A 17,170-nucleotide genomic window follows, 5' to 3' on the forward strand; every position below is an offset into this window, starting at 1 on the left:
TTAGTTAATCTGACTTCTCAGAGGCATTTTTAAGATCACAGAGCATCTCTGCTTTTATTCAGGCATACTATGAACTCCATGCATCAGTGTTTCCATGTGGAAAAGATCTGCACCAGTTCTGGCCCCTTCATGTAGTTTGCAATAAATCTCCAAGATCGGACAAAGTCTATTTCAAATTTCTGGAATAAGTAAAGAGAGAAGTCTGTTGAACTCCTACCAAAATATGCAGGGAACATTATTCAAGATATCTACTCTGCAAGAGCAGCACAGGAAATCTGTCACTGCACCCAACGTTTTAAAAGACATGGAAAGCAATTGCAATAGCTCTATGTATCAGGGTCACTAACTACAAAATCTAACCATCAGTGGACCAGCTGGGCAAAAAGTGTCAGAGACCCAAGCAGGGGGACAGAAAGAGAAGAGGAAGGGTAATGGAATTACAAGGAAAAAAGTTGGTGATGAGGGCAGCTAGGAAGGCAATCCAAAGGGCTAGTGAAGTAGAGGTAACAAAACCAGCAGCAAACAGACATTGCACAAGGTGAATCATAGTGGATGGGGTCTGTGACAGAAGAAGGGCTCTTACTTTTGGCTTCAGAGGGATGACATGAGCACTGGTGTCATGCTTCAGCTTTCCCTGCCCTCCAAAGTTAGTTTTACACGGCCCAGTAATTCTCACACGCCAGGAGCTGGCTTTCTCCCAAACCCACAGTTTTGCTGAGCTTTTCCAGCCACACCCACACAAGGTCTTTCCATTCCACATGCCCTCCCCGCCAAGATGCTGAGATTATTTTGGCCTGCCCACACTCTGTGCTCACCCCTTCCCAAGCACACCAGCATTCCCAGGTCGCTGGTACTACTGGGGTACTACTGGTAATGGTGGCTGAAAGTGAGGAAATGTCCTAAGAATGGTGTGCAGGCTACAGGGGAAGCCTGTACCTCCCTTTCACCCTGGTAATTTCTGAGATACAGACACACACACACAAACACAGACACATATTTGGAGGGGGGAAAAAAAGGATAGTAGCCTGCAAATAAGTTAACTGTAATTCCTGCAACTTTCAACCTGCTTTCAACTTTCAACCCTAGCCTAGCCTACTCACCTATGTGGAATAATCATTTTTGTTATGTGCGCCATGACCCATCTGCAGGCTAACAGGGATTGTTTGAGAGCTACAGGCACAGTGAAATCTAAACCACCTGCAACCTGGGGTGGGAATGTATCATTCCATTGAACCTCAGACTCACATAATAATTTATATGTTAATAATGAATGTGGCACGAGTTAGAAGTACAGGCAATTCTTGCTGTAAAAGCAATGCAAACATCTTGTTTTAGTGAAACAGAATGGCACACCTAAATAAACAAGTCAAATTGTCAAAAAACAAACACTGACTAGCAAGCAGAATGAAGCCAAATTATGTTTACTTGCACATACATATAGTCTGTGTGCATTAGGATTTAACTGCTGCATTAGGAATAATGTAACATACCAAAATGGTTGTTCAAATAACTTCGAACCATGATATTCCCTCAGTTCTCTTTTCTGGTCTGTTCCCCTCATTCACACACTGTGCTTTGTCAGCTTCCCCTTTACAGCAGCACTGACAGAGATAACACCTCATTCTACAGGCCTCCTTTCCTTTCAATAAAAACATATGCTATTCACTCTGCCTTCACCATAAATGGGGCTGTGAAACAGCTTGACTCCTCGGCCAGTTTGCTCTATTTTACTGTTTCAGTTTTTCTTTAACCTTCTACTGTTTCAGTTTTTCTTTAACCTTCTCCAGTTCAATGCTGGTGGCATACTGAGGGACTCCATTAACTACTCTGATTTGAACTAGTTCATATTCACTGTCTTTTCAAACTATTCAGTCTAAGTTATCTTGTCATAAAGCTGCTGAGGAGGAGAGGAACACCTGAGATTTATTTCCCAATTCCATTTCTACAAGATTTTTCAAACTTTACCAAAAGCAGTTGAAAAAAACCCAAACCCCCAGTCTTCCAGGTAAACATATATACATAAATACGTTCTCTTCCTTCAAGGGAATGTGTTATTACACTGCCTCTTGCTCCCCTTGCTCTTTGGTCTGAAACCCCTCCCAAATCTGAAAATTAATGGACAGGGCTTTCTAAAGCATGGGGAGGCATAATACCACAAAGCATCTCTTTATAAAATGAAATGAAAGAAAGAAGCCTAACTTCATTTTAAAAGCACTACATATGCTGTGCTGGAAACAACTCAAATGGAAAAAATGTCGAACATTTGATCATAGAAGACCAAATCCATGCATGCAAGACATTTTCTGTTCCTTTTAGACAGTGACTGAATGACTCCTTTTGCTATGTGGGTTAGTATCTGGCATACAACAAGTAGTCCATTATCAAAGGTCTGTATCTTAAGAAAGATGCAGCAAACAAATCCCAAACCTTAAACCTGGGGAATGTTTCCCATTGAATTTTGATGTACCAACTGGGATTCTGGATTGTATTTCAGATTTTGGCGAAATTAAGCTGCTCATTACAGAGCCATAAGGCTTCTTAGTAGCTGTAGGGTGGTGGTACTGGTTGCATTCCACAGATCACACACTGTGTTTAAGGCAGTTTTGAAGACCTACGAGAGCTTTCTGAAGAAAAGCATGAAACAGTAAAATACTGCTAAATACTGATAATACATCCATTTAAACTATCCATTACATTAAGATGAAGTAAGCATCAAACAACAGCAATAGACTTTTGTCCCTTGTGTTCTCCAAAGTTAGTTACTTTTTTTTTCTTTTGGAAAGCATTAATTTAATGTACTTTTAAAAAAAAATCACGTTTCTGAAGATAAACACAGCTTCTTAAAATCTATTGATGGCATGACTTGATTGTATTGAAGAGGTGTTCTCCAAATAGAAAACTATTTTTAACCCTTTCTTTTCCATTCAGATATTTGAATAAATCTGAAAGTTTTAAATGGACAGGTTGCATCCAACATTCACTTTTGTTCACACACACACAAAAAATCCTTAGTTTTGATTTAGCTTTGTGTTTTATATGCAAGGAAAAAACAGAACTGGAATGTGAGAGAACTTTAAGATATGAGCCTCTATTGGGTTTGTGTATGCATTTCTGTGAACACAGAACACCTGTTCATCTAATTAATAAAATCCTATTATAAAATACTACAACTGTAAATAGCCAGTACTGGACATAAACTCAGTTAACATGTCCTATTATGTTCAATCAACTCTCACTAATGTTTACACATAGAAGCTTCATAAAAGATACTCTCCCTTAAATGTCTGATCCCACTGAGGGCAAACTATAGTTGAATAAGCTTTAAATGAATTAACATTAATTAGTTATGAACTGAGCATGGAAATGCCATTCTCTTTGCCCTCTTTTCCCACACCTCCATTTCTAAATGCCTCCATCATCTACCCTGTATGCTCTTTTTTTTTTTTTTTAAAGTATAGTTTGTGTTATCCAATAGGACAAAATAACTGAAGATTTTTATGTTAATGGAATTAATTTACAAATGAATCATAGTAAGAGGGATCAAAAGTTAACATCTTCCTCAATAAATAGAGTGTACCATCAAAATTATCCAGAAACACATGAAATCCTGCTGTCACTTGCCTGACTGTATTTTGTCCTTGACTTTTCTGATTTTTGTATGATTTGGTTACTCTAAAAATACAAGGGTGGGTTTTATTCTTTTAACTTATTTAGCTTTCAGGCCCATTGTCTGTATCATAATCAGCTTTCTGTTGTGTTCTTGCATTGTCCACTCTTGTATTCATCTGTTTCTGTCAGGCTAGTTAAAACATCTCAACAGACAATGAAGCTTAGAGATTCTGAACAATCATGAAAACTCTGTTCTTCCTTCTTACAGATATGGAGCATCAACAGAATAGTTAAATTCTTATTTAAGACTGAAGTTAGGAATCACTCTGTTGCAGGCAGTCTCTTCCAGCAGTCCAGTGTCACACCATCTGTGACAATGATGGCCACAATTATACTGCTGAAATGCCCCACCTGGCAATCTGGGATTGCCTCTTCCTGGAGTTTTCTTCATAGTTGATTCATGGAAAAAAGGAAGGCCTTTTTTTTGCCATCCCTTGATATGGGGTAATCAATAAACTCTGCTTTCACTCTTGATACTCAACAGAGGTGTGCACAATTTTTGATCATGAGGCATGTGCTCACTGAGGAAAACTGCCAACATACTTGCTGCAGCTCTTCCTGGGCAGATATTAAGCAGTCCACTTTAAATTCAAATTTTCTAATTTTATTAAGCATTTTGTTTTTCCTATCAGGAGTTCCAGAAAATGAGGCAAGAAGAAGTGGAAAACTGTGGCTTTCTCATGTCCTTTGAACATGAGAAAGGGATGCCTACAACTAATCATAAGCATGTCAGTCTGGAAGAAAGAATAAAAATTTTATCTGGTCTGGTCACTATTACTGCCTAAATAAACACCATCTGACTAATGTTGCTCTACTGCACATAGTTTTGGGATGAAGAATGTTAAGCTTTAAAACAGCTGCTGTTACTGAAAATAGTCTCTTAATAAGAAAAGCCTAGTGGCTGTGAATGCAGTCGATCTGCCTCTCTAGAGAGACCTCTTTCATTTGGCACACACAGAGTTAAAATATAGGTGGAAGAGGAGGTGAGAAATTCCACTGACCTCCCAGCAACACAGTTTTTCATTAGCAGCATTTCTAAAAGTGTTAGCACTCCACCAGAGCATGTCTCAACCACTTCTGGAACACTTTCAGAGCTTGAATTCACAGCCCAGTCTTCTGACAGTGTGGAGCTACAGCCTGCAGCCAGATAGACCCTGACTCAGTCTGAGCCTAAAGCTAGTTTGCTTCCAGTCCAGCTACCGTGAGCAGCCGAACCCACACTGTTTATTCACTTGAGAAGGAAGTTTATTCACCCAAGCAAGGAGCTGTGAGATTTAGGCTACTGATATACTTAAAGTCAGGCATATGTTTAGCCGAACCAGAAGCTCAGGTCTGAGCCCACCCACCCACCTCTCCCCCTTCCAAATAATTGGTTAAAGGGTAATTTGATACAGATTTATTAGCATTAAAAGTTTCTTTCTCCTGTTGTAAGGATTGCAGACCCCAATGGCAAGGAGTAAGAGGAGCTTGACAAGAAAGGTTGTAAACAGTAGAAGAAATTTGAAAATATTGTCACTGACTGAAGCAAAGAAAATGTCCCTGCATCACTTCTCTTACACTCATGGCAAGGTCAAATGTTCTTTGTCAAAATCTAAACAAATAAAGCATACCAATATATCACTCATGTTTCTCATGCTCTTCAGTTATTTTTGAGGAAATGCAGTTGATGTTGAGTAACAGTGACCTAGCTCAAACTATATTGAGTGTTGTCTCTGTAACAAAGTACCAGATGTTCTTTACTAGGCCAAGACAGGTGTAACCAACTAGAATAGAAAGCTCTTCTCTCAATTTCACTGACAGTGTAAGAGGTGACATTAAAACCCCACAGTTACTTTCAGAGCAACATTTTGAGCACTTTAGCCTAAAAGTGTTGTAAATGCTTCTCTGTGTCAAATTCAGCTTTAAATAAAATTCATTCTAATGTTAACTAGAAAATGTGGAAACATAGTAGAAGTTTTTGCATATTAGCAGCAATTACTTGTTGTTTTGAATGCCATGTGCAGGAAAAAATATGCTGAGATATTTCCCCTAGTTCTTCTTTACTTGCTAAAGTCAAAAGTTTGTCATAAAAGGCAAAACACAAACTGTTTTCAATGATCTTGTAAGCACACACATTTCCTGAGAAATTTGTGACCACTGAGGCTATGTGCAAGTGCCCAAAAGACCTGAGGAAGTGCCATCATAACTAAACTTTTATATTTAATCTCAGAGCTTCAAAAAGTTACTGAAAAAGCTATTTCAGTAGCATAATATCGGACAAAGAAAAGTATATTTTGGTTGTTTCTACAGTGTATCACCAAAGCTTTTTCTAGAGCCCCAGATTGCAAAGTTCACTCAATAGTACCTGAAGACAGACAAGTAATACGGTAGGGACATTCACCCATTCTATGCCCCAAACTCCAGACAGCTACTTCAGACAGAGAGCAGACAGCTAAGCCAAAAACTCCATGCTCTATCCAGTTCTTCTAAACTCTGTTTTGCAACATCCCTGTTGTTCCTCTTCAGACGGTCTTCAGACAAACAAACAATGCCACCGGCTAAGATCAGCATGCAGGACTCTTTATCAGGGAGGCAGTTAGCCGGACCCTGGAAACATCCATTACCATAAGGATCTAGGAGCTGGAGTCATTATAGTGCATAGCAATGCTTCAAAGGTAAACAAGGGGCTAGGGAGGAGAAGGGATCGGAAATTCAAACTAAATGGAGTGACTCTGAAAAAGATAGAAGGGTTCAGAAATTACACTGAGGTGATTTCTACAGCTGAGGTAACAGCTGAATGCTTAAAAATTCGTATAAATGCAGTGTGGACGTTGTCTTCAATGCAATTTCAGCTTAGAGGTGAGTTAAGAGGAACTGAACTTGATTTAGTAGCTGAAGGCTCCATCCTCCTACCATGAAGGCTGCCCCTAAAATACCACTGCTGCAATTCTGTTTGAGCTGCATTTCACATAGTTCCACAGTCAGCAAACATCAGATCTTAAGGATTCCTCCCCTTCTGATACTTCTCCCTTATGAAGACAGGAGCTGGAAAGAGAAAAGGTAAGCAAAGGAACACTGCTGCAAACAAGAGAGATTCCACCCTCCTAAAGTATTGCCACTATTCTCCGCATGCTGAATAGTAGAGAGAGCCCACTGGCCTGTTGCTTCTCTCAGCTGAAGGCTGCAGGGGCAGCAGCAGATCACCTCCCACTTTTTAGCTGTGGGAACATTCAGAAAGCAATGCAAAGTATCTGTGACTGCTCAAAGGCAGAAAGAGTGATAAAGAACCAAAGATGGGTGAAGAGGGGCAAAGAAGCTAGGATGATGAAATTGTCAAGGCAGGAGATTAAAAGGAAAACTCCACAGAGAAAGGAGGATGAAACAAAAAATTGCTGAGGAGGTAATGAGGGTGTATGGCCTGAGTGAAAACAAGTGATGTGCACGACGGAATGAGTTCACCTGAGGGACTCCTCAAATGACTGCAGGAATTAATGTTTCCATGATACTCAAATACATAAGGTCCAGAGCAAGACAGCTCAACACCAAAGGTCAGATAAAAGGTGATCTGTCAGTTTCAACACTTTCCCTTAAAAATGGATTTCCATGCATTGAAACACAGATAGTTTGGTTAGATGAAAAGATCTTATCAAAAGAACACCTTTGCACACATCCCCAGTATATCAAGTAAGGTTCCTATATGAGCCCTAAATTTGGATGTCTTTCTTTGTGAAGGAGGTTAGTAAAATGAATGGTTTTATTCACTGCTACTCTTCACCACTTTCTGATTGTTGCTTTCTCAGGCTTGTGTTTCTAACACAAAGTCTAATTAACCGATTTACTGCTTTTTGAGTGGATGTTTTGCAACTGGAACACACTGAAGAGATCTGTTTGTAACAGATTCGAAGAGACTAAACCAGAGACCCACCTATGAAGCAATGCTTTCTCATACACACTGCTAAAGGTTTCCAGTTTCCCACCTTCATCTGAATTTTCCTCCCACATACTTATCCTCTCATAATGATTTGAGGTGCTAAAAAATACTATCCCATGTGCACTTTCTTCAGTACTTTACCCAACAAATTGAACAGTAAACTTTTAATTAACAATCCTAACTTGTGTGCTCTTGGAATTTGCAGTGAAAAGAACTAATGACAAAAATTACTAAGGAGTTACAAACACAGGCAATAGAGAAGGACATACCTGTGTCCTCCCAGGGAGAGTTTGCTCTCATGATGGAGTTTAAAGGGGACTGTGAAGAATTATTCCTTAAAGGCAAAGACACACACACGCACACACAAAAAGGAGTGGGGGGGTTTGCTGCTATTTTTAAACATGTAAGCGTATGATCCAGGGCAACTTTTTAAAGTAACGTGATAGAACTGTCTTGGGAAGCACTGATTAAGCAATACTTTAAGTATTTCATCTCAAATGAGCACTTTCCTCTAGGGAAAGAGTGAAAGATGTCAAAGACATAAACTGATTCTTGGCCTGCCATTCACATTGGCTAGCTGTTAGAAAGGCATCCCTTTTCTGTTTAAAATGGACCATGGTTAATCCATGTTCTTACATCCTCTAAAACTCCCAAACTTTGAGCTATGTGCTGTCTTGCTTTTTTTCATCCTGGTCACTTAATTTCTACAGTTTTTGGGTCATTTCTTTTGCTTTACCTAGTACTTTTAATCTCACCCTACATACTATAATCAAAGTTTAGGATCGGGGGGAAGAAGCCTTATGCAAACATCAATTCCACTTTCCATACCAGATCCTTTCAAAATGCTTTTGTAAGGGGGCACCATAAACAAATGTAAAATTAATCTCCTTTCCGAATTACTGCCGGTTATAAAATAAACAAACCAGATGTGTGTCATAGGCAGTACTTGCTTTTCAGTTTGTTTCCATTACGTTCAAAGAAGGCAGGGAAGCTGACATTCCACCTGGCAGCGCACAACCATGACTCACGTTCTCGACGTAAATGTGAGTGAACAATAACAGATGGTAGTTTGGGTATTTTGAATTTCGCTGTTTTCTCTACATATAAATTTAAGTTGTAATTCCTGATGTTAAAAAATTAGAATTCTGCCTGGTTTACCCGTGTATGAATAGGACTACATTTTCTGCTAGAGATTACAGCGAGTTTTTCTCTCATCCGAACACACTGGCGTACCTGTGCCTACCTCCTCCATCCACTCCTTATGGATGAACTCCGGGAAAAAAAACAGGACTCACCCTGCACAGACTCACAGGGAATTGTGAAGGGAACCCTGCAACACCAGAACACGTGCGCTGTGCCTTTACCCGAAACTCTTTAATACGCATCCCGCGGGACAGCGCACAGTCGGAAGACAGCCCCGACGGGAGCTCCCTGCCAGCCCCGTCGGCGGGGAGCGGCGCCGGGAGCCCGGCGGCCGCTCCCGCAGGAAGCGGGAAGGAGCGCGGCCTCTCCCCGGGCAGCAGCCTCGCCCGCCGCGCCGGCCCGGGGAGCAACTCCGGCGCCTCAAGGCGCTGCTGGGCCCGCCGCGCTCCCGGCGGCTCGACGGCGACCTTCGCCACCCGCGGGGGCGGGGAGCGGCACCGCCGCGCCGGGGCGAGCAAAGCCGGGAACAAGGGAGCAGGGAACAGCCCGGCCGGGCCGGAACCCACAGCGCCCCGCTGGGTTCGGCAGCGGCCGCCGCTCCTCCCCTCGCCCGCGGGCAGGGCGGGGGCAGCGCCCCGCCGGCGGCTTGTACCTGTCCCGGAGGAGGAGGAGCCGGAGCCGCGCAGCCAGAGGGACAAAGTTAACTCTGGAAAGTTTACCGCGGGTGGGAAGAGAAAGGCGGGGAGCAAAGGGGAAGGTCGCTCCCGCCCCGTCGGCCGCAGCCGGGGCTCCCCGAGGAGGAGGACGCAGCGGCGGGGCCGCCCGCGGGGGACGCTCCGCTTCCTTCGCGCTGGGCTGGGCGCCCTCGCAGCGGAGGCACCCGGCGGCCTTCTGAGGCGACCGGCGAGTGGGAGCGGGAGAAGCGGCCAGGACCGGGGACGGGCGCCCGGAGGAGCTCCCGCGGGGCTGCCGGCGGCCCCCGAGCGCCGCGCCGTGCGCCCGACGAGACGGAGGCTCCTTCGCCCCCCCCTGCACCGGGACCCCTGCGCCCTCCTCCCCGCGGCCGGCGGTTCCCATGGCTCTGAGCAAAGGGCTGCGGCTGCTCTGGAAGCAGGAGCCGGGGCCGAGCGCCCTGCTGGAGGCGCGCAGCCGCCAGGACTGCCTGTTGCTGGAGGCCGGCACCGTGGCGGCGCTCAGTAAGTGCGTGCGGGGGCGGCTGTGGGGGCGCGGAGCTGGCGTGGCTGTGGGTGCCCGTGGGTGCGCGCCTCTGCCTGCGAAGGGGCGCTGGGGTGCAGCGGCAGCAGGCGATGCCCAGGAGCATTGGGGCACTTTCCCCCGTGGTATGGAGAGAGGAAGGGGAGCGCGTAGACCCACCACGTCCAGTGGGATGCTAGATGCGGAGAGCGCCTCACCTCACTTACAGCCCGATCTCCAGCACGGTCCTCCAGGCTTGGCCACTTGCTGTCGCATTTGGGTGACCCTCAGTACGTGCCATGCACGGAGGGTTGGCCAGCATCTCCTACCGATCCGTGTCCCATCGCTGCTCTGGATGTCTTTAGCCGCCTCACCAGCAGCCGAGTAGAAGAAGCAGGAGAGGCCACCTGGCTGCCTGGTGGCGGTGGGGTCTCGGCACAGGGCACCTTTAGTGTGCAAAACTTATCCTCGACAGCCTTGACTGCAGAGGAGGGTCCAGGTAAAGGGATGGGGTCCACCGTCTCTTGAGGAAGTTTCTACTCAGCTACATCAGGTGCTAACTGCCTGTGAAGACAGCCAGCTCACAGCAGAGATGTTTTGGGATGACTGACTTTTCTCCCGTAAAAAAAGCCCAGGCTTCTTGCTGTGTTGCCCCTGTGATTTGAACGGTATTTGGTTACTTGAGTGTCTGGCTCTTACTGGAGGAGTCTCGTAAACGTGCTCAGGGTTATCTCACCTTGTGTTTTTGATACTTGTCACACTCGAGCTAATGCAATGGTGATAGTGCTAATGCTGCGGCAGACACCGAAAAATGAGGTGACTGAGAATGTGAGGTGCAAGAAGCAATGCAGGGAAACACATGCTTGTGCTGCGCTCTTAAATTGTTTTCTGCGTGATACCCGTGCCTGCAATCATGCTGCTGTTCGCAGCATTGTCAGAGTCTGTGTTCAAGCAGCTCAAACTGTTGTAGAAAGACCCTGTGTGTACACTGTGATTTGTACAATGTCAGTCACAATGTCTCCTCAGAATCTGGGTCGACTGAGCTGAATCTTCCACAATGTACAGTGGTAGGACATGCAGACAAAAATACTTGATTTTCAGGTGCTGGGGACTTTAGGAATGATGAAAGCCAAAACGGTCATCAAGAGGCAGCTGATTTTCACAAGAACAGTTCTGACAGTGGAAAAATTTTGACCTGTCATGAAAAAGATGTTATTGCCACACTGTGGGGATTTTTGTTTGGTTGGTTTTGTTTATTTTATTGGAGTTTTATATTGTGTAATATTTGGGGGGTTCTGTTTCTTGCTAAATTCTTCAGTAATAGTGGACATGAATGTGTTACATTTTTCTAGGGGAGTTTTTTGTGTCAGTTTTCAGTGAGCTGGCAGTGAAAAGGCTGTTAGTACTGAGCAGCACTTTACTCACTTTCCCTGATTCTAAAACCTGTTGACATTAAAACTCTATATTGATATCAGTGGGGTTTGGTCTGTATTTTGTTTTTCTGATAAAAATCTAAAGCACCTCTGCTTCCTAAAACCAATGTGAATGAATAAAATTGAGAGTCCAGTATTTACCTAGCCAGCCCTGAGCCACCTGTAGGACCAGTGGTTGGAAAGATTTGAAATCTCACTAATTAAAGGAATCATCAACATAGAGTAGATTTTTTCTCCCCCAGTGTTGCCATCCCCCATTTGAATTGCTATACCTAAAATGATTTAGTGGCTGGAAAATTGCCCAGTGGAAAAGGACCTGGTGGTGCTGCTCAGCATCCGTCTGAACATGATCCAGCAGTGTGCCCAGGTGAACAAAGAGGCCTATGGCATCCTGGCCTATCTCAAAATAGGACCATGTCCAGAGAAGGACAATGAAGCCAGTGAAGGTCTGGAGCACAAGTCCTATGAGGAGCAGGTGAGGGAGCTGGGGGTGTTCAGCCTGGAGGAAAGGAGGCTCAGGGGAGACCTTATCACTCTCTACAACTACCTGAGATGAGGTTGTAGCCGGGTGGGGGTTGACCTCTTCCCCCCGTAACAAGCAACAGAACAAGAGGAAATGGCCTCAACTTGCACCAGGGGAAGTTTAGATTGGATATTAGGAGAATTTTCTTCATGGAAAGGGTGATCAGGTATAATGGAACTGGCTGCCCAGGGAGGTGGTGGAACCACTATGTCTGGAAGTGATCCAAAACTATGTGGATGTGGAAGTTGGGAAACATGGTTTAAATGATGAACACAGTGGTACTAGTTTAATGGTTGGACTCAATGATCTTAGACATCTTTTCTAATCTTAATGATTCTATGATTTTGTGATTCTATCATTCTAGAATTTATACAGTCTCTCTTAAAATGTGTTAGGAGAATTCTGAAGTAGTGATTTGTATGGTGTAAAAAGCCTGTTTGCCATGCCTTTTGGAAGTCCAGTGTCATGTCTTGAGACAATTGTAATCACTCATCCGTTGGCATTCAGCCCACTCCATGGTAATAACTTTGTCATTTTATTTCATTTGATTTCTCTATTCCTTCCTGGGTCGGTTCCTGTATTATAGGAAAAGCTAGTTTGTCCAGTGGAGCCTGTTTAGATAATTTCTTCTGTTTATGCAGCAGAGGACCAGAAAAGGAGGGAAAACCAGTAATAGGTATTGTGATGGTGAATTTAGAAGAATTGTGAAGAGGAAGCTTCACAGCAGGGTGGTAACAGAAACAACAATAATTCTGCTTTGTTTGACTTGCCTTTAGGTTGTTACTAACCATAGAACACGACTGTGGGAGGTTAACATAAACTTTGTATATGTGTGATTTCAGACATACTAGTCCTAGGATTGTGTTAGTTTTGGCTTCTCTGTCTATTTCCTGTTTCTAAAATAAAGTTCTTTAAAAATTGCATACCTGTGATGAGGAAGAATTATGCAACTGTGCCTTATACAAACCTCTACACTAAATAAAAGCAGATTGGTATACCTGGAGCACTTAAGCTGTACAACATTTTATGTAGTTTTGCAATTGCACCCTCATGTAAACAGAACTGTAGAGAGGATTAATCATAGATGGACAGTGAAGGCCCAAGAACAAATTTTAGTCATTGTTCATTATTAGTTTTTCCATAATTACCAAGTATCTCTGCCCTTGAACAGGCATGACGTCTGCACTTCCAGAGAGTTTAATTGCTTCTATAATAATTTTGTACTAGAAGAAACTTAAACGTTGGATTTAACCTAGTTCAAGTGGCAGAAGGGAGTCGGCATTGTCCTGGAAGAAGTGGTGTTACAAAAAAGAAATCTGAAAAACCACACACTTGGGCAGACACAGTGTCAATACAGGCTGTAAACCTCTGTCAAACTCCTCATTAAAATAAACACTTTCAAACACTTGTGAGCTAACAATTTGATGCTGTCTTGTGAATGGATGACTTTATACTTTTTCCTCTCTCGATATGCTATAAAGGTAATGATGACAATTTTAGTTGCAAATTGGTTATGTTTCAAATTTCTGTACTCCATACAGAGATTTAATACCTGGAAAATATTTGCATCCTGGATACCAGTAGTGGAAAAATACTGTAAAGATCTCAAATTGTCTGAGATGTCAGCAATTTATAAAATGAGAACACTTGTTCTGCAATGGAAACCTAAACTAAGAAACTTTAGGAAAAATCAAGAAATCAGAAATCACTGGAAACTAGGAAACCTAGTTGCATATCCCTAAACCCCTTGACTTAATCTGTGTAGTGATGTGTTATCAACAGAACAGTTTTCTGCTCTACTGTAAGTCAAATAGTGTTTTTGAAGATGGGAGTTTGTCTTCCTCCTCTCATGATGTCACTGTAGGGTGGGGGGTAAAATCCAGTGTTTTGAACTGAGTGACACATTTTGCTGGAGGTTTTTTTTTTTTTTTCCCTTTTTGGCCACTGGCAATCCTAGAGCTCTAGTTATCTCCAGAAGGGTGGGTGACAGCCTGTAACAATTCTTCCAGGAATTCTCTGAACTAGAACATCAATGTATTCTGTGGAAGAAACCCATAGTCATGAAGGATGAAGAAAAATTGTCATTGATTTAGAAGTTTTTGCTTACTACAACAGGGAGTATAGATACAGATGCTGTTCCTCCTTGAAACACATTACAGTTTCAGTGGTTTACAGATGAAGTGAACTGCACAAGGTAGTTCTGGACTGCTGTCAAGGCAGTTGCTAAACTAAACTAAGGCTATAGTGGTGAAAATATGGTGATTTAACTTTATTATGGCAGGTAATTTCAGTGAAAAGCTGTCAACAGGAGTGCTCTGCTATTGAAATTCAGCATAATAATGTGTTTTCTCAAGGGCAGAGCCAAAGGGTGCAGAGATTTTTTTTTTCCCCCGCAAGCTCTTTGATTCTGCAGCTGCTTTTATAAAGGATGTTACATCGCCTGTTACGGTAAATCCTAAATGACCATGGTGTCTGGAAAGTACAGAAGTTCAAAGCTGATACAGTGTGTGTTTTTGCAAATATGTCTGAGGTTTTTCCAGACTTTTACTCACAGATCTGGGAAGTTAGCCTTTACTAGAGACAAACTTAACGCAGAGTTGAGGTGTGTGTACACTCTGTGGAGGAGTTCTGTGCCTCCTCTGCCACTTAGTTGCAGGTGTGTGTGTGGTTCTCTGATGCAGCTGAGTGAAATCCAGGGTAAAGTCTTGCAAAACCAGGAAGTAGCAATTATTTACCTGTGCATCCTTTTTTTTCTTTTGTACAGAAAGCAGTTTCTGTGCTGTATGTACATTCACTGTTTACAATGAGCTCTGGTTTTGTAATTACGTGAACAACTATGCCACTGAGTGGGGTATGGGAATCAAACACCAATACTTGTATAAGCACACTGTGAATGTATTTCTAAGCACTACACTCTATCCAAGACGGTGAGCCCTCCACCATGGCTCATTTCTACTCTTACACCAGAATATTCATGTAGCTAGCACAAACTCTTATGAAGTTTTCTGTAGTTTAGTGGTGTTCCAACTTTTTCCCTACTTGTGGAAGCAGTCTGCAGAGCAGAAGTCCTGTCTTCCTTGCTTATGCTGGCAGTGGGCACTTGCAAGCTAGGGTTTCTCAGGCTGAACTTCACTGCTTTAGATTGTAGGAAAAAGTGTGTGTTGCAATTCTTTCGCTATTGTCAAAATGCAGACTGGGTACAGAGAAGAGGGAAGATGTATTAGTGTAAATGTAGAGTGTTGATTACAAGACTTGTTTTCTATGCTAGGAAACAAGTAGTAGTTGTGAGGGATAAATTCTTTGTGGTGGTTATGTCTATAGTGACTGCTGCATGTTTCTATGTAAATATGAGTCATACACGGCAGAAACCACATAAAGATAATGGCCAAGCTTCAGAGAAATCACTAAGGGACTTCTCTTTTATTTTCTTGACTGTCTGCAGCAGCATGGAGCTGGCCAGTAGAAACCCAGTGGTTTCATTAATCCATTATTCTTTGATTGTGACTGAATATGTTCATATGTGCACATGCAGGTATGAAAACATAATCTCTCATTAGAAGCAGATTGTTCTCAATCTCATATAGAAAACCAGGGAATTGATCTTTCCAAAATGCCAATTTTCTGTTTTGTTTGTTGTGTTTTCAACCAGAAACATCTCTTACTAGAAAATTGGTAAATACATTGCTTAATGTTTTAAATATTTGGACTCTCTTAACTATAATTCTGAGCACAGACTTCCTCCAAGCTCTGTACTGCTTGGCCTATATGGTGTTTCTGAATGCAGTCTGACTTTCACAATGCCTGTGTAGCTGGGATTGAATGTGAACAGGAAGATTTTAGTGGTGAAATATATTGAAACCAAAACAAAGTACTTTAAATGTGTCTGCAGATGACTGAAAACACAATTTGGAGGCAAGTTAATTGTCTAAACTCCTATAATACATGACATTGGACTTATTTCTAGGTAAGATGCTTGTGGTAGTGCATATATGGGAGTTTTGGTATGAAATTTGTTTGATTACAGATTTCCCCTTTTTCTGGGGAAAGTTCACACCTCTTTCCCCCAAATGCTAAATGACACAAATAAAGTCATCCCATGACACCAAACCAATGTTTCTTAAAAGACTTAGAAATGTGCTTGAGATGACATTCGTATAGCAGTCCCTACAGCCAAGCAGGTGACTATTTCCAGAATCAGGCTGAAAAATCACAAGGGAGAAACAGAATCCATAACCTAGTCTCAGGTTCTTTCTTTTTTTCAAGAACTTTTCCTTCATTTTTATCTTTAAGTTGTAGGTATTAGTATGTCTGTCCTTAATGTTGGACTTGGAATTATGATACCTTTCTCTACCCTCTTACTCCAGTCACAAACCTTTCTGTGCTCCATATGCTTGGGAGTTGTGCTGATTCTTGCTGAAGTCTGGGGGTTCAGTCCTAAGGAGAGGTTGAATAAAGGAAACTGCCTATGTCTGGCCAGTTCCTGCTAGCTGGTAAATTGAATTAGCAGGTTTTACAAGCAGGAAGTCACACTTGGTTAAGGCATACAGCATAATGTAGTTGTATGTCTTCTCATGGTGGGAGGTTTTTTGGCTCTGAAGTATTTTATGCATGGAAAAGGTCACTTTTAATTGATTTTATTGTAGGTTAGTTTCATTGAATTATTGCATACCTGTTGTTTTGCAAGGGTTGAAGTGTTGAGGTAATGTGCCAACCTTATGTTTACATCAGGAGCTTATTAATAATTAAGGAAAGTGCTTGAGGAATGCAGATCGTGTGCAGATCTAAAGCTGTTATGAACACAGCACAGTTATGGTGATTATTGCAGGAGAGCTGATACTCATTACATGCTTAGTGGAAGGAAAGATTACTAAAGAATTATTAATGAGAAGCTTTAGTGGAGTTTGGTGATTATTATGTGTGCCTTAGTTATTATTAAGTAGTAAAGAAATGCACTATGTAATTTCAAACTAAACTTGTTCTCTAAGTAGAAAACTTTTTTGTTTCTTCAACTTGTGTAGCAGTATTGTGTATTAACTCTGTATGTATATATGTAGGTATCTCAAGTTGGCTGGCTTAAAAGAGGAAGGATTTTACATGTGAGCAGAATATAGCTAAACATGTAGCTCTCATCTTAGGTTTTCAACCAGACCACTCTCACTGTCTCTGCATTTCAGAGATTTTATGAAAGCTGTTGCAGAATAAACCCCCTGATTTTGGGAGACTTAAAAGAGAAGCACAGAAATAGTTTTCATGTTACCACAGAATCACAGAATCCTTAGGATTGGAAGGGACCTCTGG

The 17,170-nt window shown here is 42.4% G+C and overlaps 1 protein-coding gene across 2 annotated transcripts in view; it reads left to right on the forward strand.

Moving 5' to 3' along the window:
• The first annotated feature begins 9,325 nt into the window (after positions 1 to 9,325).
• SYNJ2 (synaptojanin 2) overlaps positions 9,326 to 17,170 on the forward strand; it is a 68,566-nt gene continuing 60,721 nt past the window's right edge. Inside the window, exon 1 of one of the 2 annotated variants that reach the window (XM_048299848.1) lies at positions 9,326 to 9,918. In XM_048299848.1, the coding sequence (XP_048155805.1) occupies positions 9,798 to 9,918 (121 nt within the window). In that variant the 5' untranslated portion in view covers positions 9,326 to 9,797. The remainder of the gene's footprint in view (positions 9,919 to 17,170) is intronic. The other variant, XM_048299847.1, reaches the window with a different exon arrangement.

Source organism: Corvus hawaiiensis, chromosome 3 (assembly GCF_020740725.1).
Source record: "Corvus hawaiiensis isolate bCorHaw1 chromosome 3, bCorHaw1.pri.cur, whole genome shotgun sequence".
Lineage (NCBI taxonomy): Eukaryota > Metazoa > Chordata > Aves > Passeriformes > Corvidae > Corvus > Corvus hawaiiensis.